The 23538-nt window shown below is 41.2% G+C and overlaps 1 protein-coding gene across 6 annotated transcripts in view; it reads right to left on the bottom strand.

Moving 5' to 3' along the window:
- The window catches only part of LOC140482864 (regulator of G-protein signaling 7), a 440481-nt gene that overhangs the window by 16813 nt on the left and 400130 nt on the right, over positions 1 to 23538 (bottom strand). For all 6 annotated transcript variants that reach the window (XM_072580575.1, XM_072580577.1, XM_072580574.1 and 3 more), the window contains 4 exons: positions 22853 to 22963; positions 16467 to 16592; positions 2133 to 2319; positions 1088 to 1177 (listed from right to left, as the gene is read on the bottom strand). In XM_072580575.1, the coding sequence (XP_072436676.1) occupies positions 1088 to 1177; positions 2133 to 2319; positions 16467 to 16592; positions 22853 to 22963 (514 nt within the window). The remainder of the gene's footprint in view (positions 1 to 1087; positions 1178 to 2132; positions 2320 to 16466; positions 16593 to 22852; positions 22964 to 23538) is intronic.

Here is a 23538-nt window from a genome sequence, read left to right on the forward strand (position 1 = left end):
TAGAGTGGGAGATTTGTAGATGCATCCAGTGATGAAACTACTTGGCAAGTAGGTTCTCAGTGAATAAGGTCAAATACTTAAGACAGAAAACTTATACATTGCTAAAGATATCTGTTGTTTGATGAACTGGGTGTTCAGGTCCATTGTATCTTGAAGGTGGCAACGCAGATTGATAGAGTGGTCATGAAGGCATACAGGGAATTGAGTACAAGAGTTGGCAAGTAATGTTACAGTTGTGTAGGACTTTGGTTCAGCCACATTTGGAATACTGTGCACAGTTCTGATCATCACATTATCAAAAGGATGTGGATGCTTTGGAAAGGCTGCAGAGGAGGTTCACCAGGATGTTGCCTGGTATGGAGGGCACTAGCTATGAAAAAAGGTTGAGTAGATTTGGATTATTTTCATTAGAAAGACAGAGGTTGAGGGGGGACCTGATTGAGGTCTACAAAATCATGAGTAGTATAGACAGGTTGGGGGATTCAGTTACTAGGGGTCACGAGTGCAAGGTGAGAGGGGAGGAATTTAAGGGAGATATGCATGGAAAGTTCTTTACCCAGAGGGTGGTGGGTGCCTGGAACGCATTATCAGCGGCGGTAGTAGAGGCGGGCATGAAAGTGCCATTTATAATGTATCTAGACAGATGCATGAATGGGTAGGGAGCAGAAAGATACAGATCCTTAGAAAATAGGTGACAGGTTTAGATAGAGATCTGGATTGGTGCGGGCTTGGGGGTGCTGAAGGGCTTGTTTCTTTGTGCTTTGTTCTTGTTCTTTGATATATGCGTTATTGGATAATGTAAATAAAATCAGCATAATTTTAAAACTGTGAAATTAGCTATTACATAATTAGCAGCAAAAACCCATAAACACATTGCAATCAAATGCAATGCCATTTAAATCAATAAAATAATGTAAATTAATTACAAGCTGAAGATGTGTGTGATAAATTCAGTTCAAAAGATGAAAAAGTGATTTTTGTTGCCTTTTTTTTTTGCTCTAATACCTACCATACGTCCCATATCTCTAGCAGATCATTTAAGGCTTGCTGACTAAGGTACAAAGAAAAGACAACTCTCCATAAGTACCTTTTTCTTAGCCTGGAGTAGCTCCTGGTAGGCACTGGAACGTATGAAACGAGGGTAAGAATCACTTTTCATCAGTTTGTAAATGTGCTCCTAAAAGAAAAAGTCGTCAACTGTAAACATCAGCAGGCCACATTGTGGAAGTGCGCTTAAAGTGTGTTTTCATGTTATAGTACAATCTAACTACTGAGTTGTCTCCTGCCTCTAGCTGTACTATATCTGACCGGAGACGTTTTGGCACTGAATGCCTAACATGGAATACCATTGGCTATGTGAACTGAAAAGATCATTTTGGTGCAGATTCTACTAGAAATTTATGAATAAGCCAAACTAATTTGCAATAACATCCATGCAGATAATTGTGCTTTTGTTAAAATAAAAAATAGTGGTTATGTGTCATTAGTACTCTGACAGCTTAAATAAAGGCAAGCTAAAAATAAAGGAGGTGGCTGACATAATTGAGGGGCAGAAGATCAGATGAACAAATTTGGTGAAATATCAATGAACAGTTTTATCATAATTGATTTTTAGTTACTGTGATTATTTATTGCACTTAGTGAAGTACTTTTGCAAGAGTAAGTGTAAGTCTGTAAGATACAAAGGTATACAGATTGTACAGAAATCATTTTTTTGTTTTCTCAATTTTTAATGAGGAGTTATAAATGTCAATCTTCAGCCAAAATAGACTGCTTGGCAACGTACTCTCACACCTCTTGACTGGGTTGCCTGGAACCTAATCTCAGGTGCAACTTGACATAATTCACCATTTGATTGCCCCATGTGAAAAAATCAAGATGGTGAACATCAACCCTGCCACTCAATGGAATGAGTCACGATTACAGGACTATGCTCGCCCAGTAGTTTATATTCTGTTTTATGGCACATCTAGAGGCAAGTTGTTACTGGCTTCCAGTAATATAAAAATAACCATCAGTGTGCAGTGTGACATCTTACATTATTTTCACCAGACACATAATGCTTATATAATTGCATATTTCCCCCATTAGTGTCAATCTAAGTTTCATCACTTCAGAGTTAATTTGCTTACCTGAGCATCTTCAAATGCATATCTTCCTGGGTCTTTTACATTTTGTGTGGTCTTATCATAGCTTTTGGAGTCCACGTTAATGGCACTGGGGGCTCCTGGTGCCAAAAACTCTTGCCAGATTTCTTGAACACGTGATGGTACCTCACGAATGGGTCTTTTCTTCAGATCCAGCACTGCTAACCAGAATCTGTTTGGATTCACAGGACAGTGTCAACAGTTATGTTGTTTCAAGAAGCCTCACCAATTACAAATTCCAAAGATACCAATTTATCAAAAAAATAGTTGAACATACTTCAAATCAAGAACAAAAGCAGAATTTATGATTAAACAACAATTTAGTATAACTTATTCTGCAATGCTGGGGATTAAAGCATGTCATGGGTGTTTTTTGTATTCTGTATAGTGTGTTCACAATATGACACAGTGAAGTTTATGCTAATGAGGTGTGGAAAGATTTGGGACATTCACCAAATCAGAACTGACTAAAGTCGGTGTTTGATCACCATCCTCTGGGAAGGTTAGGGAGACACTTCAAGAAAACTTGGCATTTTAAAAATTCTGCCCTGTTAGAAGCTCCATGATAAAACATACAGAATGCATTGTAGTTCAAAAGTACACAGTCTCTGAAACAGTGAACTTAATGTTGTAAATCATCATCCTCATTCTTTCCTTTTGCTCTTGTGGCTGTCAACAGCTTTTTTTTTAACAGATAGTCCTTTAACGATATTTCAGTTTGAATACCTATCCATTAAGATGTCATATAGTCATAGAGACTCTGTCCATGCTGACCAGATATCTCAACCCAATCTAGTCCCACCTGCCAGCACCCAGCCCATATCTCTCCAAACCCCTCCTATTCATATACCCATCCAAATGCCATTTAAATATTTCATTCGTACCAGCATCCACCACTTCCTCTGACAGCTCATTCCATACATGTTCAACACTCTGCATGAAAAAGTTGCTACTTGGGTTTCTTTTATATCTTTCCCCTCTCACCTTAAACCTATGCCATCTAGTTCTGGACTCCCCCACCGGGGGAAGAGACTTTGTCTATTTACACTATCCATGCCTCTCATGATTTTATAAACCTCTATAACATCACTCCTCAGCCTCCGACGCTCCAGGAAAAACAACACCAGCCTGTTCAGCCTCTCCCTATAGCTAAAATCCTCCAACCCAGGCAAGATCCTTGTAAATCTTTTCTGAACCCTCTCAAGTTTCTCAAGTGATAGGAAGGAGACCAGAATTGCACGCAATATTCCAAAAGTGGCCTAACCAATGTCCTGTACAGCCGCAAAATGACCTCCCAACTCCTGTACTCAATACCAATAAAGGAAAGCATACCAAACACCTTCTTCACTACCCTATCTACCTGCGACTCCATTTTCAAGGAGCTATGAGCCTGCACTCCAAGGTCTCTTTGTTCAGCAACAGTCCCTAGGACCTTATCATTAAGTGTATAAATCCTGCTAAGATTTGCTTTCCTAAAATGCAGCACCTCACATTTATCTAAATTCAACTCCATCTGTCACTTCTCAGTACATTGTCCCATCTGATCACAATCTCATTGTAATCTGAGGTAACCTTCTTTGCTGTCCACTACACCTCAAATTTTGGTGTCATCTGCAAACTTACTCACTAAACTTCTTATGCTCACATCCAAATCATTTATGTAAATGACAAAAAGTAGAGGGCCCAGCACCAATCCTTGTGGCACTCCACTGGTCACAGGCCTCGAGTCTGACCTTTGGTGGCTCATTTGAATAGCAGGCTACATTCAGGGTCAAAGGGTGACTTTTGCTACTTTAACTGACAGCGGGTTCCTGAAATCACTGCCAGGATCCCTGCCAGGGTAATTGCCAAGTTTGACTGCCAAGCTGGGCTTCCTGTTAGGCAGGAGAAGGTGCTGCAGGAGAAGTAGGTCCCACTGTTGAACCCAGCAGGGCAGTTGAGAGCATCTGATCTGATCCCTGACTCTTGTCCTATGCACATAAATGCAACTCAGATTGACTGGCAAGAGACCCAAAGGAACAGAGGATTCCAGGGCAGGAGCAGGCTATTCAGCCCTTCAAACCTGCTCCAACATTCAATAAAATCATGATTGATTGTGGTCTCAGCTCCACTTCACTACCTGCAGGCAATAATTCTTAACTCCATTGTCTATCATAAACCCATCTAACTCAGCCATTTTGAAATTTAAAGTCCCAGCCCACTCATTTTCTGGGAAGAGAATTCCACGTTTCTAACAGGCCATTGAGAGAACCATTTCTCACCATTTCTGTTTTAAAAGGGCGATCTCATATTTTTAAACTGTGTTCCCTCCATTTAGTTTCCCTTATCAGAGGGAAAATGCATTGAATATCCACCCTTTCCAGTCCTCTCAAGAGCGTGCAAGAGGTGATGAGATCACCTCTCAGTTTTCTAATCTCAAACAGATATAGGCCTAACCTGGTCAACATTTCCTGATATGACTCTCATTCTAGGAATGAGTCCAGTGAATCCCATAGCGAGATAAGGAAAACCTTCTTTTTAACATAGCAAAGGGTTAGGATAAGGTTTGCATTGCCTGAGAGAATGGTGGAGGCAGATTCAATTGTGGCTACAGGGGAAAAATGGGAGAATTGAACTAATTCAGTTGTTCTACTGGAGAGCCAGCAAGGGGCATCATGGCTGAATGGTCTCTTTCTATGCTGCAAGCATTCTATGAGTCAAAACTGGATTGCACTGTGGCTCAGTGGTTAGCACTGCTGCCTCATAGTACCAGGGACTTGGATTCAATTCCCACCTTGGGTGACTGCCTGTGTGGAGTTTGCACATTCTCCCTGTGTCTGCGTGGGTTTCCCCTGGGTGCTCTGGTTGCCTCCCACTGTCCAAAGATGTGCAGGTCAGGTGAACTGCCTATAGTGTTAGGTACATTAGTCAGAGGGAAGTGGATTACTCTTTGGAGGGTCGGTGTAGACTTGTTGGGCCAAAGGCTTGTTTCCACACTGTAAGTAATCTAATCTAAAAACTGCTTTGTCCTATTAAAAAAAACTCTGGGCAGAATCTTTTATGGTCCCTCATGGTGGTATTATTTGTGTTGAACATTTGATCAGGTGGGAGGGTAATGGGTGGAGATCATGCCGCATTTCTTCTGTAGCCCAGCTTAAACCCATGGTGGGAAGGTCTGCAGAAAGTGATGCACGTTGTTTGACCACGAGAATAAAAACGAGCCTTCATGAGGAAAAGATCAAAGTTTGTCATGGTGAGTTCCAGATACGAATAAGCAGTGTGAGAAACTTTGAAACCTAGACTGAAATAGTGTTGAATAGAATGCAAAGATTATATGCAGTTAGCAGATGGGATAGATATACAAGGGTAAAAAAGAAATAATCAATAATTTAAATTTGAAAACTATCAGATGTTGCAAATTGAACAGTATAAAAGATCATTTTCTGACTTTATTCTCCCAGTGGAATGCCTTGTTTACATACTGGAAATGTTTTTGAAATGATGAATATATGGCTAGACAATTAGATGTGCCCAAGCTCGATTGTTGTACAGAATAATGCAGACATTGAAAGATGAAAACAAGCTGTTTGTCTTCCACATGGAAAATTCCATGTACGAACTGCACTCCCATCATCTTTTGCTCCCTTCCCTGTAACCGTTGAGTTGATCTTCAACATGGACGGAAACTGGATGTTTCCAGAGTTTGTGGAAGTGGCGAAATGGCAGCCGGGTCCTGATCCAGAATTCCCAATCCCATGACTAAGGTTTCAGTGCAGTTTCAAGGTGCAGGTCGGTTCAAGTCATGAGCTGACGTCTGGCCCACACAACCTGGCTGTCTTCATACCAGAGACAAGCAAGCCCCTAGATTTCATGGCATCAGGGAAGTTTTTAAAGATTGACTTAAAAGGAAAACATCCATGAAATACCTACCCTATGTATTGTAGATTGTGAACTCAACTTACAGAATCTATCAAACCAGGGACAAAGCAAGTCATCCTGAACCATGAAGGACTATATCGGACGAAGTTCCTTATACAAGGTATTTTTATTCAACCTATAAGACATATTATTACACAATTTGGGAGTAGGTGGGATTTGAACTCCTTGCTCTGGGGTAGGGACACTACCACTGCACCGCAAGGATCCTTCCATGCATATCTAACATGCCAGTCTCTATGTCATAACAGCTTGCAACTGTTGATATCTCTAATGGAATCAATTGCCCAAAGTGCATCACAGGAGTTTAACTGGATTTGATCTACGAACTGCACTAACTAGGTTTCATGCTTTCTTAATTTACTATTTCCCTTTAAAAATATTTCACAAAAAGAACCATGTTTTCAGACCAGGCAACATCCTAATTCTTCCACACTGCATCTTCCTAATTGTTTCAATATTTTTTCTCTAGCATGGAGATCAGAACTTCACACAATACACATAGTCATGGAATCATACAGCATGGAAACAGACGCTTTGGTCCAACTAGTCCATGCAAATGCTCATGCTCCCAAACTAAACTAGGCCCAGTTGCTTGAATTTGGCCTATATCCAAACTTTTCCTATTCATGCACTTATCCAAATGTCTTTTAAATGCTGCAACTGCATCCACCACCTCCTCTGGCATTTCATTCCACACACAAACCACTCACTGTGTAAAATAGTTGCTCCTCCTATCGTTTCTAAAACTTTCTCTTCTCACCTTAAAAACATACCCCCGAGTTTTGAACTCCCTCACCTTAGGGAAATGACCCTTGCTATTCACCTTATCTATGCCTGTTATGATTTTATAAACTTTGATAAAGTCACCCCTCAGCCTCCCAGGGTCCACTGAAAAATGTCCCAGCCTATTATTATAACTCAAACCTTCCATTCCTGGCAACATCCTCATAAATACTTTCTGAACCCTCTCCAATTTAATAATATTAATATCCTTTCTATAGCGGAGCAACCTGAATGGCACACAGTACTCCAGAAGAAGCCTCATCAACGTCCTGCACAACCTCAACATGACGCCTCAACTACAAGCTCAAAGGCCTGAGCACTCAAGGCAAGCGTGCTAAACACCTTCTTAACCACACCATCGGGATATGATGCAAATTTCAAAAAATTGTGTACCTGAACTCCTGGGTCTCTCTGTTCACACACTACCCCAGCCCCCTACCATTAATTGTGTAGGTTCTGCCCTTGTTTGTTTTATCAAAATGCCTTTCTTTTATCTAAATTAAGCTCCATCTGCCACTCCGTACCCCATTGACCCAATTAAGAACAAAGAGAAGAAAGAACAATACAGGACAGGAACAGAGTTGGGAGGTCATGTTGCGGCTGTACAGGACATTGGTTAGGCCACTGTTGGAATATTGCATGCAATTCTGGTCTCCTTCCTATCGGAAAGAGGTTGTGAAACTTGAAAGGGTTCAGAAAAAATTTACAAGGATGTTGCCAGGGTTGGAGGATTTGAGATATAGGGAGAGGCTGAACAGGCTAGGGCTGTTTTCCCTGGAGCGTCGGAGGCTGAGGAGTGACCTTATATAGGTTTACAAAATTATGAGGGGCATGGATCGGGTAAATTGGCAAAGTCTTTTCCCTGGGGTCAGGGAGTCCATAACTAGAGGGCATAGATTTAGGGTGAGAGGGGAAAGATATAAAAGAGACCTATAGGGTAACTTTTTCACACAGAGAGTGATACGTGTATGGAATGAGCTGTCAGAGGAAGTGGTGGAGGCTGGTACAATTGCAACATTTAAGAGGCATTTGGATGGGTATATGAATAGGAAGGGTTTGGAGGGATATGGGCCAGGTGCTGGCAGGTAGGACTAGATTGGGTTGGGATATCTGGTTGGCATGGACGGGTTGGACCGAAGGGTCTGTTTCCATGCTGTACATCTCTATGACTCTATAAGCCTTTCATTTGATCAAGATCTCTTTGTAATCTTAGATAACCTTCTTCACTGTCCACTTTACTATAAATTTTGATGTCATCTGCAAACTTCCTAGCATGCCTCCTATATTCTCATCCAAACTGTTTATATAAATGACAAACAAAAGTGGACTCAGCATTGATCCCTGTGGAACACCACTGGTCACAGGCCTCCAGTCTGAAAAACAACCCTCTATCTCCACCTTATGTCTCTACTATCCAATTGGCAAGCTTTCCCTGAATCCTAAGTGATCCAATGTTACTAATTAGTCGTACCATGCAGAACCTTGTTAAAGATTTTACTAAAGTCTATGTAAACCATGTCTACCGCTCTGCCCTTATCAATCTTCTTGATTACTTCCTCAAAAACTCAATCAAGTTTGTGAGACATGATTTCCTTCTCACAAAACCATGCTGACTATTGTCAATCAGTCCTTGCCTCTCCAAATGCCAGTAAATCCTATGTTTCAGAATCAGCTCCAACAACTTACCCACCACCAATGTCAGGCTCACAGATCTACAGCTGCCAGGCTTCTCCTTACAGCTCATCATAAATAAAGGCACATTAGCCACCCTCTAGTCCTCCATCTGGTTTTAGATGATACAAATATTTCTGCTCGGGGCCCCCATAATTTCTTCCCCTAACAACCACAATATGCTGGAATATGTTTGACCAGGTCCTGGAGATTTATCCACCTTTATGTTTTCTAAAACCTCCAGCACGTCCTCTTCTGCAGGGTGACTGCTTTCAAACCATCAATATTTATTTCCTCAAGTTATCTATCCTCCATTTCTTTCTCCACAGTAAAAACTGACAATTTTTTATTCATTTAGTATCTCTCCCATCACCTGAGGTTCCACACATAGATGACCTCGTTGTTGTTTAAGGGGGCCTATTATCTCCCTAGTTGCTCTTTTGCTCTTTATCAATTGTAGAATCTCTTTGGATTATCCTTTTCTGCCAAGGTCATTTCTTTTTCCCTTTGTGTCCTCCTGATTTCCCTCTTAAGAATGCCACTAGACTCTTTATAGTTTTTGAGATATTTATTTGATCCAAATTGTCTATATCTAACATATGATTCATTTTCATTTTTGATCAAAACTTCAATATCTTTATTCATTCACCGTTCCCTACTCTTACCAGCCTTACCCTTCACTCTAACAGGAACACAATGCCTCTGAACTTTTGTTATCAATACTTTCTAAAGCGTCCCAATTGTTAGTTATCCTTTTACCTCTGAACAGGCTACTCCAATGAACTTTTGAAAGTTCTTGTCTCATACCATTATAATTTGTCTTACTCCAATTAAGAACTTTAACTTTTATGGAAGGCATATTCTTTTCCATAACTATTTTAAACCTAATAGAATTGTGATCACTAGTCCCAAAGTGATCCCCTACTAACACTTCAGCCATTTGTTCTGCCTTATTTCCCAAGAGAAGGCCAAGTTTTGCTCCTTCTCTAGAAGGTACATTTACATATTGATTAAAAAAATTGCTAAAGAAAATACTCCTGCCATGGACCCACTAAGAATTTATATAGGTTAACCATTACACGTCAACTTTTATATTTCAGACTTATTGTCAAAGGTCCATTATTTCATTTCCAATCATCTCGAAGTGCTGTTTTTAACATTTTATGAATTTAAATAAATCTCTCTAAATAAAAACTACTGTGCTCATCTATCCTGTACCTATTGTACACATCCTTCTGTCTTCTACTATGGGCACCTTCACCATCTATTCCACTCACTCCTCCTTCACGTTTCTCAACAGCTAATAACCCGCCATTTTCCAACCCCTTCAATTCCAAGGAAGAGTTAAATTAGACTTGAAATGTTAACTATATTTATCTCTTCCGCAGATGTTGCTAGGCCTGCACTCTAAGTTACTAAGTTCCTACATTTCTAAATGGAGTAATTGTCAAAATAAAATAAATTTGCATGTATAAGAGAAAAATGCAATCCTCTACAATACTCGTAGCTTGACCAGGCTCCATCTAGTGGCTGAGGTTTGTCAGGTGCAAGTGGAATCCAAGGACTCACCTGCACTGAGAAATTTCTGTCACTAGATGGGGCCCAGGACCTCAATCTGAACTGGAAAGGGAAACATGGACTCAGCAAACAAAGTGAAGACCAGACATGAAGCCCAAAGACAAGACCAAAGTCTGGAGGGAGAACCAAGGCAGCTGGGGGTGGGGTGGGGTTTACAGGAGAAATGAGGCACAAGGAGGCTCAGTGAAGAGGATGAAGCCCAGAAGTGAGGTTGTGGTATAGCAAGTTGGGAGATACAGCCAGGGCAAGAATAGGATGGGAGTGGGTGGGGGGGGGGGGGGGAGGTGGGGGTGATGGAGCTGGTATGCAAGGCCAAGAAGACCTCTTCCCAAAGCCAGTACAAAATGGAGAAAGTGTGAAAATACAAAGCAGTACGGGACATTGATTTGCAATGGCGACGGAAGCTGACAAAGTATGTGAAGGATGCTAAAACTAAAAATGGGGATGCTAAATGAAAATACATAATGTACACAGCTATCACACTCCAGTTAAAACCCAGTTAACCCAGTTAAAAAAAAGAGCTAACTCCAAGGTTTCCTTGAGTGAAGAAGAGGAATATTATTGCCTACCAACCCTGAGGAAATAATAAAATGTGATATCAAATACAGGTAATAACTTTGAAAAAAAAGTGAGTTTCTAATAGAAACAGGAACTTAAGATAAGGTGTAGTTTAAAGTTCTGGAGTTGGGACAATGAAACTTGAGTCCATGGTTGTTTAGTTGTTGCTTTTCATTAGCAGTCGTGAATTTTGTAAAATTCTGGAATTCTAGATGAATGCTTGTTTTCCCAAATTGCTTTTCCACTGGGTACTTCTTTTGAACAATGGTGAGGTACAGAGGGAGAGAGGGAGAAATAGACCAAGTGAGAGAATCCTCTTTCCCTTCTCTCTTTGCTCCTCAAAGCAAGCTATTGAAATATGGTTTTCTCCATATTCCCATGTCTAACTCCTTTGTCTTTCCAAACCTGATTACCCCACAGGCAACCTTTCATTTCCCAATATGCAAGCTTATTACACAAGTGTGAATTGAACAGAAGTCTAAAACTTTTTGATCCTGAATTAAGATTGTAAAACCAAAACACACAGGAGCAAAAGTAGACCTCATTAAAATCTTGGTCCATCAACTCTGCTCCAAATTTTAATGTGGTCATGGCTCTATGATAAATTATTTCTGAAGAAGGGTCACTAGACTTGAAACGTTAACTGCACCTTCTCTCCACAGATACAACCAGACTTGCTGAGTTTCTTCAACAATTTCTGTTTTTATTTTAGATTTCCAGTATTTGCTGGAAGTTGGCTAACACGGTGCCACTGTTTAAGAAGGGTGGTAAGGACAAGCCAGGGAACTAGAGACCAGTGAGCCTGATGCGGTGGTGGGCAAGTTGTTGGAGGGAATCCTGAGGGACAGGATGTACATGTATTTGGAAAGGCTAGGACTGATTAGGGATAGTCAACATGGCTTTGTGCGTGGGAAATCATGTCTCCCAAACTTGATTGAGTTTTTGAAGAAGTAACAAAGAGGATTGATGAGGGCAGAACAGCAGATGTGATCTATATGGGCTTCAGTAAGGCGTTCGACAAGGTTCCCCATTGGAGACTGGTTAGCAAGGTTAGATTTCACGGAATACAGGGAGAACTAGTGTTGGCATTGTCTACACTGGCGAGGACTAGCAAGGACTTATGGTGTCGAGGGCATTGGTGGAGGTGAGTTGGCACCAATGAGTGGCAACTTTTTTTCCAGCAGCAGCAGCATGGTGAAGAGGACTCATGCCTGGCTAGTAGGCTCATGGTGAAACACTTACCAAGAAGGACTGGAAAGTTGACCACTTTTTGTTAATTTCTTTATTATTCTGCCTTTCTTTCTATGATTTGCTTTTTCTTCCCCTCCCCCGCCTCCCCCGTTTTAAGATGGCGCCGGAGTGTGGTGACACTATACAACACTTTTCATTTTATTTTGTAGCAGAACACACGTGACAATAAATAAATCAAATCAAATCAATTCAAGTCAATTCCCTCCACATGACATCAAGACATTGGACCCCAAAAGGCTATGGGCCCTGACAACATTCTGGCAACAGTACTGAAGATTCTAGAACCAGCTACCCCACAGCTAAACTGCTCCAGTTTAATTACATCTCCAACTATCCAACAAGGTGAAATCTTGCCTAGCTAGGTCCTGTGCACAGAAAGCAGGACAAATCCAATCCTGCCAATGACCACCCTGTCAGTATACTGTCCATTATCAGCAACATGCTGAAAGGGATTGCCAACAGTGCTATCAAGTAGTACTTGCTCAGCGACAAACTCCTCACTTACGCCCGATGTGGGTTCGACTAAAGCCATTCATGTACTGACCTCATTAAAATCTTGGTCCAATCGTGGACTAAAAGAGCTGAAACCCAGAGATAAGGTGTAAGTGACTTTTCTTAACAGCAAGGCTACATTCACTTGCACAGCTTCAACAAGCTCCTAGGAAAATTGGAATCAATCGGAATTATGGGAAAGTTGCTAGTTGGAATCATATCTGACACATAGAAAGATAGTTGCAATCGTGGGAGGTCAGTCATCTCTGCACCAGGACATCTCTGCAGGAGTTTCTCTGAGTTGTGTCTCTATTCAATACATCTTCAGCTGCATTCAGTGAAAGGCAGAGCCCTTAGGAATATTGATCTGGGTGTGTAGGTCCACAGATCACTGAAGGTGGCAATGCAGATAGATAAGGTCCTAAAAAAGGCTTATGTCAGGCTTGCCTTCATTGAAAGGAGCATTGAGTATAAGGATAGACAAGTTGTGCTGCACCTTTATAGAACTTTCGTTAGGCCACACTTGGAATATTGCATACAATTCTGGTTACAACACTACCTGAAGGATGTGGATGTTTTGGGGAGGGTACAAAAAAGGTTATACTGGATTAGTGGTGCTGGAAGAGCACAGCAGTTCAGGCAGCATCCAACGAGCAGCGAAATCGACGTTTTGGGCAAAAGCCCTTCATCAGGAATAAAGGCAGTGAGCCTGAAGCATGGAGAGATAAGCTAGAGAAGGGTGGGGGTGGGGGTGGGGAGAGAGTAGCATAGAGTACAATGGGTGAGTGGGGGAGGAGATGAAGGTGATAGGTCAAGGAGGAGAGGGTGGAATGGATAGGTGGAAAAGAAGATAGGCAGGTCGGACAAGTCAAGGAGACAGTAACTGAGCTGGAAGTTTGAAACAAGGATGAGGTGGGAGAAGGGGAAATGAGGAAGCTGTTGAAGTCCACATTGATGCCCTGGGGTTGAAGTGTTCCGAGGCGGAAGATGAGGCGTTCTTCCTCCAGGTGTCTGGTGGTGAGGGAGCAGTGGTGAAGGAGGCCCAGGACCTCTATGTCCTCGGCAGAGTGGGAGGGGGAGTTGAAATGTTGGGCCACGGGGCGGTTTGGTTGATTGGTGCGGGTGTCTCGGAGATGTTCCCTAAAGCGCTCTGCTAGGAGGTGCCCAGTCTCCCCAATGTAGAGGAGACCACATCGGGAGCAACGGATACAATAAATGATATTGGTGGATGTGCAGGTGAAACTTTGATGGATGTGGAAGGCTCCTTTAGGGCCAAGGCCCTAAAGGAGCCTTCCACATCCATCAAAGTTTCACCTGCACATCCACCAATATCATTTATTGTATCCGTTGCTCCCGATGTGGTCTCCTCTACATTGGGGAGACTGGGCGCCTCCTAGAAGAGCACTTTAGGGAACATCTCCGAGACACCCACACCAATCAACCAAACCGCCCCGTGGCCCAACATTTCAACTCCCCCTCCCACTCTGCCGAGGACATGGAGGTCCTGGGCCTCCTTCACCGCCGCTCCCTCACCACCAGACGCCTGGAGGAAGAACGCCTCTTCTTCCGCCTCGGAACACTTCAACCCCAGGGCATCAATGTGGACTTCAACAGCTTCCTCATTTCCCCTTCCCCCACCTCATCCTCGTTTCAAACTTCCAGCTCAGTTACTGTCTCCTTGACTTGTCCGACCTGCCTATCTTCTTTTCCACCTATCCATTCCACCCTCCCCTCCCTGACCTATCACCTTCATCTCCTCCCCCACTCACCCATTGTACTCTATGCTACTCTCTCCCCACCCCCACCCTCCTCTAGCTTATCTCTCCATGCTTCAGGCTCACTGCCTTTATTCACGATGAAGGGCTTTTGCCCGAAACGTCGATTTCGCTGCTCGTTGGATGCTGCCTGAACTGCTGTGCACCACTAATCCAGTATTTGGTTTTCAGCATCTGCAGTCATTGTTTTTACAAAAAAGGTTAACCAGGATTTTGCCTGGTATGGGGAATTTTAGCTATGAATAAAGATTGGATAGACTGGGTTTGTTTTCACTGGAACCGTCTACAAGATTGATGGCAACAGCTCACCATTGCTCCTCTGACAGAATCTTTGAAACCAGCAACCTCTACCATCAAAAAACGCAAACACATGGGAGCACCAACATCTGCAAATTGACCCCCAAGCCACCCACTGTCCTGAGTGGGAAATATGTGGCCACTTCATCAGTGTTACTGGATCAAAATCACTGACCTACCTCTCAAACAGCATTGTGCGTGCACCCCAACAACAAGGACTGCAGTGGTTCAAGAAGGCAGATCACTGGTGGCTTCTTGAGGGCAATTGGGATGTGGAATGGCAGATGGAGTTCAATTCAGATAAATGCGAGATGCTGCATTTTGGGAAAGCAAATCTTAGCAGGACTTATACACTTAATGGTAAAGTCCTAGGGAGTGTTGCTGAACAAAGAGACCTTGGAATGCAGGTTCATAGCTCCTTGAAAATAGAGTTGCAGGTCGATAGGATAGTGAAGAAGGTGTTTGGTATGCATTCCTTTATTGGTCAGAGTACTGAGTATGGAGTTGGGACGACATATTGCGTCTGTACAGGACATTAGTTAGGCCACTTTTGGAATATTGTGTGCAATTCTGGTCTCCCTCCTATTGGAAGGACATTGTGAAACTTGAAAGAGTTCAGAAAAAATTTATAAGGATGTTGCCAGGGTTGGAGGATTTGAGCTAAAGAGAGAGGTTGAATAGGTTGGCATTGTTTTCCCTGGAGTGTTGGAGGCTGAGGGGTGACCTTATAGAGGTTTATAAAATTATGAGGGGCATGGATAGGGTAAATCGACAAAGTTTTATCTCTGAGGTGGGGGAGTCCAGAACTAAAGGGCATAGGTTTGGGGGAAAGATATACAAGGGATCTAAGGGGCTACTTCTTCACACAGAGGCTGGTGCATGTATGAAATGAGCTGCCAGAGGAAGTGGTGGAAGCTGGTACAATTGCAACATTTAAAAGGCATCTGGATGGGTATATGAATAGGAAGGGTTTGGAGGGATAAGGTCGGGCGCTGGCAGGTGGGAGTAGATTGGGTTGGGATATCTGGTCGGCATGGACGAGTTGGACCGAAGGGTCTGTTTCCATGCTGTATATCTCCATGACTCTCTGACTCATAATTAGGATAGGCAATAAATGGTGATATAACCAGCGATGCCCACATGCTCTGAAGGAATTTGTAAAAAAAGGGGCAAGGATGACTGGTATGCCAGTTTCAACAACCCATTATGATTTATTGAGACTGGGAAAGATCCTGCCCCCAGAAGATATGCTAAATAGGACTTAAAGAGAGTCACTTGTGATTTTTCAGAAATGCTTTAATTTCCCAATGCAATGAAGGTGTCAGATGGGTTTGGTGTAAGTGCTATATGGGCTGATCTAAAGCTGTAACGATATCTTTGACTTTTAACAGCAAATATTGAAGCTATTAGATTTAATGAAACAATAACAGCAAAGGGGAAGAAAACATGGGTTTTGGTAATCCATATTAAAGCAGATGAAAGTTCAGAAAAAGGTAAAAAATAACTAGAAAAGTAACAGGAAAAATTATTCAACCCAGGTAAATTCTAAATTGAACATTTAGAAAGTAACACGTTTGATGACACCAATGCTTCACTGATGCTCTCCAAATGCACATGTTCATTGCCATTATTTCTGTTACACGTGCATAACATTATGTTAATTTTTAAAAATTAAAAGAAATCCTACTTTGGTTAGCACCTTATTTTTATTATAACATTTACCTTTTATTTTCATGTTTAGATATTTGCACTCTTTTTTAAAAATTACATTTCTCTTAGTGACATCACTGCTAGTGCACATGCTCCTGGGTATCAGCAAACACAACCTTTAGAAAAAGTAAGTGTTTTATTATCAATATTTCACCACTGGTCAATACTAACAAGTGATCTGAATGTGAAGAGGAAGATTTTATCAGTTATGTGTGATTTTAATACTTAGGGTTTGCTAATTTGTGCATAGGAAGAATTCTTTCACTAGAAAATTTCCAATACATACCGTAAGTTTTCAGAGCTGAATTCAGACTCCACGAACTTAAGAAACTGTTCCCTCCCTACAGGGTCTTTTAAAACTTCATCGATGCAGAAACCCCATCGCTTTACTCTCTGTGCATATGGTTCTTTACTGCAATCACAAGGGATGAAAATTTTAACAGCTGGTAACAGATACAGCAAGTTTTACTGGTGTTTCATATCAAATAATAATATCAGATTGTAATTTTAGTCAATAAATGAACTTTAGTCAATAAATTCTTCTGAAATGTGATGACATTTTATGTTTTCAAATGTTAAAAGGATTCTGCACCAGGAACTTACTGCAGATAACTAAGAACTAAGTACAGGTCATTCTGGTATAATGTGACAGCTGTGTTCCTCTGCAACCTCGCGCTATATAACATTGCGCTATGGAAAACCGCTATAGAAAATCGTGCTGCAGAAGATCGCTTATTGAAAATCACTATACTCCGTTCAATAGAAAGTTTGCATTATCCAAACAGCATCCACAATTTGCCAATCGTGTTATAGCCAATTTGCGCTGATGAAAATTTGCATGTTATAGTAGACTGACCTGTGGTCAAGGTTTATTTCTCAAGGTGGTAGTCACTACGAGATAGTTACAACACACCATTCCATTTACTTGCTGTTTTTATCAAATGGTGAAACCTTATCACTAGTAAAACTATGTGTAATTAGTGGTCATAAACATAGAACATAGAACATAGAAGAATACAGCGCAGTACAGGCCCTTCGGCCCTCTATGTTGCGCCGATCAAAGCCCACCTAACCTACACTAACCCACTATCCTCCATATACCTATCCAATGCCCGCTTAAATACCCATAAAGAGGGAGAGTCCACTACTGCTACTGGCAGGGCATTCCATGAACTTACGACTCGCTGAGTGAAGAACCTACCCCTAACATCAGTCCTATATCTACCCCCCCTTAATTTAAAGCTATGCCCCCTTGTAATAGCTGACTCCATACGTGGAAAAAGGTTCTCACTGTCAACCCTATCTAACCCCCTAATCATCTTGTACACCTCTATCAAATCACCCCTAAACCTTCTTTTCTCCAAAGAAAACAACCCCAAGTGCCTCAGCCTTTCCTCATAGGATCTTCCTACCATACCAGGCAACATCCTGGTAAACTTCCTCTGCACCCGTTCCAGTGCCTCCACATCCTTCCTATAGTATGGCGACCAAAACTGCACACAATATTCCAGATGCGGCCGCACCAGAGTCTTATACAACTGCAGCATGACCTCAGGACTCCGGAACTCAATTCCTCTACCAATAAAAGCCAGTACGCCATATGCCTTCTTCACTGCACTATTTACCTGGGTGGCAACTTTCAGAGATCTGTGTACAGGGACACCAAGATCCCTCTGCTCTTCCACACTACCAAGTAGTCTACTATTAGCCCAGTAATCCATCTTTTTATTACTCTTACCAAAGTGAATCACTTCACACTTAGCTACATTGAACTCCATTTGCCACCTTTCTGCCCAGCTCTGCAGCTTCTCTATATCCCGCTGTAACCTGCCATATCCTTCCTCACTGTCTACAACTCCTCCGACTTTCGTATCATCCGCAAACTTGCTCACCCAACCTTCTAACCCTTCCTCCAGGTCATTTATAAAAATGACAAACAGCAATGGTCCCAAAACAGATCCTTGCGGAACACCGCTAGTGACGGCACTCCAAGATGAACCTTTGCCATCAACTACTACCCTCTGTCTTCTTCCAGAGAGCCAATTCCTAATCCAAACCTCCAACTCACCCTCAATGCCATATCGCTGTATTTTCTGCAGTAGCCTACCATGGGGGACCTTATCAAACGCCTTACTAAAATCCATATATACCACATCTACCGCTTTCCCCTCATCTACCTCCTTAGTCACCTTCTCAAAGAATTCAATAAGGTTTGTGAGGCACGACCTGCCCTTCACAAAACCATGCTGACATGAAGTAGGGAGACCTTGTGGTGCAGTCAGTAGTATTCCTTACCTCTGAGCTAGTGTTTCCAGGGACACTCTAAGAATTGAGAATCATGACAAGTGTGTTTGCAAGCATGGCCAAATTAGTTGAGTATCAACTTGTAAATCCTTCCAATGCACACAAATGACAGGTAACAAGAGCAGGGGAGATTCCTCGTCAGCCAGGTAATAGAAAGAAATTGGAGTCTTCACCATCACTACTCATAGTTTCAGGATGTAACATGCGAATGAATGCCACAGCAACTCAGATGCTTTGGATGGCTGGTGCACACCAGATTGAAGTCAACAGCAGAGTGTTTATTGCTTGTTCAAACCAAGGTGGATTTGGGATCTGCCTCCTTGCCCTACCTGTGGAGGAGCTAATGTAGCTGTGTATCAGAAATGCCTTTGAGCAGAAAACCCCATAAAAAAAGTAACTTTATTATCATTTTGTATTTTTTTCAGTGATATGATTCAAGTTGGCCATGCACCACTTTCTATGTATTCAAGAGCAGTATGTTTCCCAATTTGGATTTATAGACTTACAGAAGGGGCGGCACGGTGGCTCAGTGGTTAGCACTGCAGTTTTACAGTGCCAGTGAACCTGATTTCAATTGCAGCCTGAGGCAGCCATCTGCGTAGGGTTTGCACATTCTCCCCATGGCTGCATGGGTTTCCTCTGGATGCTCCAGTTTTCTCAGACAATGCAAAGATGAGCAGGTTAAGTGGATTGGCCATGCTAAATTGCCAGTAGTGTTAGGTGCATTAGTCAGGGGAAATATAGAGAAGTACGGGTCTGGGTGGGTTACTCTTTGGAGGGTGGGTGTGGACTTGCTGGGCTGAAGGGTCTGTTTCCACACTGTTAGGATTCTAGGTTCTAAGAATGTTATAGCCTAAAGGGAGGCCATTTTCTGAAAGAGATATCCACTTAATATCTTTCGTCTTGCCTCTCCCCATAACTATATATTATTAAATATTTATTCTTTCATTATTTATTCACATCTGTCTTAAAGCCCATTATTGATTTGTTTCTGGTGCAGATTTTTCAACATTTCTATGCATAAAGAATTAATAGTAAACTGTTCTCTTTTGTGTTTTGGTGATCTTCAATTGATGCCCTCTCTTTACTAATCAAAGAAGATTCTTCTCCTTATTCATCAAAACAGCCATAGTTCTGAACAACCCTACTTTCTTTCTTCTTCGTTGTTGTAATGAAAAGAGCTCTTTTTAAAAAAAATTGTCATCATAATTATATCACCCCATCCATGGCACTTTGGAACCCATGAAAGGAAAAAGGTCAATTACAAGAGGCTGGGGAAGCTGCGTTGATTACGACAATGAGATGTGATACAATGCAAGAGGTGTGAAGTTTGACCATTTATCCTGAGCTCCAATTTGTAGCTCACACCAAAAGGCTTATGCATTTCTAATCAATTGGTGTAAAGAACCTGACAGCGTTTTTAAGCAACAAGTATTGTTCCACAGGTACTTCTATAATTTTCCTAGAACTACAGATGTAGACCATTCATGAAATCAGGTGCACGCATTTGAAGAATCAAAATCTCAGTGCTATCTGCATGATTGTAAATGAATGCTGAGCAAACTGATGGCACAGTTTAAACATGGTCTTTCACTCATTCAGGTGTTCCAATGTTGCACTATTGCTTTGATGGCTGGATGTCATTCCTGCTGTTAACCCTCTTGCTTTATCTAATCTGGGGGGATCAGCACTGATATTCATTGGTTTACCTGCAACATTAGCTGGAGTCTTTTGTCACCAGCAAGTCCTGAAGTGGGATTTGAAACCAGAACCTCCTGGCTCATAGGAGGAAAAGCTACTCATGGAACCACTCAGCATCTAATGGCGTTTAACATCTGCTTCTCGTCATTGGGCATTTCAATGACTTTAATTATAATTGCATTTCTTTCTTCAAACATCGGTTAAAAGCAGAATTTAAGTAGGTTCAAAATCAGCTGTTATTGACGATCAAGCATGTCCATGTTAACTACTTCCATTATTTGAATTCCCAGTTGAAGATCCAGCAACATTTAAGAAATTCTACCCTAGGCTTAGGCCATCAGATAACAGAACATGGACAGAGAGAAGTATAGAGGCAAACATTTATTTTCCCCTTTGGAGAATCATTGGGGTACCCCTGGCATCAAGCAGATTTTCAGAAATGGTTCTGATAGTCTTATTTTTCCTATGTGTAATTGGAGGATTGAATCAGCCCTTCCAAAGAACTCAGGCAGACATGAGGAGGATCTCCTTCTGTGATTATATGATTCTAACCACACATTTAAGACAAAATTGAAATTTGGTGGAATTTCTTCTCTCAGGTGGGAGTGAATGTGTGGAATGCGTTACTGCAGAGAGCTGTCAGGGTTGGGTTGTTAAGGATATTCAAGGATGAGAGAGGCAGTTTATAATCAGTAATAGAATTAAGGATTTTAGGGAAAGGCAAGAAAATGGAGTTGAGGGTTATCAGATGGTATTGAATGGCAGATGGGCCAAATGGCCTGTTTCTGCTTCTAAGTCTTATAGTCTAACCAGATTAATATATAGACCACAGATTCTTTACCATATATTTTGTAACTACACCCCAAACCTTCTCTGTCATCTCACAATCAGTCTGAAAGTAAAACAGTAGAATTAATATTTGGGAATCTCAGTCTCTCATTTTAGCAGAATTAAAATTTTATCCAGATACTATTGCAGTCTTTGGAGTTTTCTTCACAGGATGAATCATTTCTGCATTACATAGACATCACTAAATAGTTTAATAAAACAAACTACTGCAGATACCAGAGATCTGAAATAAAAACACAAAGTTGGAGAAACTTAGCAGGTCTGGCAGCATTTAGGGAGAGGGAAACAGAGTTAACATTTCAAGTACAATATGACTGTTCACCAGAATTTTGGATTCCAGAGACAGTAATGTTGGACTCGAAATGTAAACTCTGCTTTTCTCTCCACTTCTACCAGACCTGTGAGTTTCACTAGAACTATCTGTTTTTATTACCACTAGTACTTTCTTAGTTTTCCAACAGTTTTGGATATTGAAAAATGACTGATATATTTTTGATACCACTCTTTAACAGTGTGTAATATGCATCAAATAAAATTCAATTTCTAACAATTAAATTAGAAACTTAGAAATCTATTAGTTGCATTAAAGAGGTAAGAATATTATGTTTTCTGTTGTGTTAAAGTGGTAAGAAGATAATGATTTTTTTCAAGATAATGATAATCATAATGATATAATCAGCTCAATATTATGTAAAGGATTGATTTGTATACTTTGCAGTTAAACCAGTCTAGCTTTCTTGACATGTTAATATCAGCAAACTTAAAAGCGTACGCAAAGCACTCAAACATAATTACAGACATTAGCTGCTTAGTTCCAATGGAATGCCCTATGGAAAAGCATTTAAGCACTGCATGAACTGGGTTCAGTTTCGATCTGTGACAATTCACCACTTGTTCTTGACTTCCCCAGATGCACACAAACTTAAATTGGTACAAACCATTCCTGTGCAGTAATTTGATAGTAGAGTACAGAGGAACCTCGATTATCTGAGCGTTGATTATCCAAATTTCAAATTATCTAAACAAGATCGCAAGATGCCGATGCTTGGCTAAACTGTGTTATCCGGCATTCCATTATCTGAGCATTCGGCTATCCGAACAAAATATTCCCCGCCCATGTCAATCGGATAATTGAGGTTCCTCTGTAGAATAACCAATCAACATATTGAATAACCCTGTACTTCAAAAAACAACAAAAACATCAATATTTAATAATAAAGAACTCTCAATTTACTTATTTCTATCTTTATATCACCAACATATATCAAATTCCTCCCCTAAAAACAGTACATGTTAATAAGCAGTGTAACTTTGGCAGGATATGTGTGAGGGACAGGTGGGTCATTGTGATTTGCCCCACAAGAATCTTTTAAGTTATGTTCCTACTTTTATTCATTGTTGAGGGATGTGGGCTTTGCCAGCAAGACCAGTGCTTATTGCCATGAAAAACAGTTTTTGCCTACATTCTGTGTTGGCGGACTGAAGAAACAATAGCTGAACCTTGCTACTTATCAGCAGCCTTACCCAGTTTATCCAGATAGTGTGCAATACAGGACAGATGAGACAACCTCAATACTGCAGCATGAAGAATGCACAGAGGCAGAATGTGATTTTTAATCAAAGGTGTACTGTAAAAGACATTTTAAAAATTTTTCAAATTTTAATAGAAAAACCAGAGTGACCATTGATGTATCATACATATTTAATAATATAAGAAGATGCTGAAGTATTTAAGAATGGAATAGACTCCCTACTTTATGGGCTGCATGACACATTTCTGATGAAAAGAAATAGAAGAAAAATATTTTAACAACTGACCTTGCTTCTAGCTCCCAGAAGGAAATATCATCTGACATCCATGGGTTTGAAGGTTCAGGAGTTATAAGAAATGGATCAAATTCCATATACTGCTCCGCGTATCCGATCAGACTAAAGACAAAGTAGAAAGTTTCTGTGACAAAAACATGCTTTGGTATGCTTTAACAGTAAGGGCAGTATTTTCTGAATAAAGGCCTACATTTCTGACAAATAGTAGATTCAAACCAAGATGGCAGCTGTACATCAATTGTCACTGCAAAATATAACAATCTAGAAGAAATAAATATCCTAATCATGATGCACCTACAGCAGGAACAAAAACACCTGAATTGCCTCTTCTTTGTTCAGAATGCAGCAGATTTCATATGCCCCCCTGCAGGGGAAGACAATGGAGTACTAATAATATTACTGGATGAGTAACCAGCAGCCCAGAGTAATGCTCTGAAAATATGGATTTAATCCCCTCACAGCAATCGAGAAATTTGATTTAGGAGAGTCATCATGGTATGATTATTGCAGTCCTTAATTGACATGGACAGGGTGTGATTCTTTAACTTATTTCACTCATGGGACATAGGCAACACTGGCCAGCCAGCATTTATTGCCCATCTCTAGCTGCCTTTGAACTGAATGGCTTGCTGGGCCTCTAGAGTGCAGTTGAGTCAACCACATTGCTGTGGGTCTGG

The sequence above is a fragment of the Chiloscyllium punctatum genome, chromosome 11 (assembly GCF_047496795.1).
Source record: "Chiloscyllium punctatum isolate Juve2018m chromosome 11, sChiPun1.3, whole genome shotgun sequence".
Taxonomy (NCBI): domain Eukaryota; kingdom Metazoa; phylum Chordata; class Chondrichthyes; order Orectolobiformes; family Hemiscylliidae; genus Chiloscyllium; species Chiloscyllium punctatum.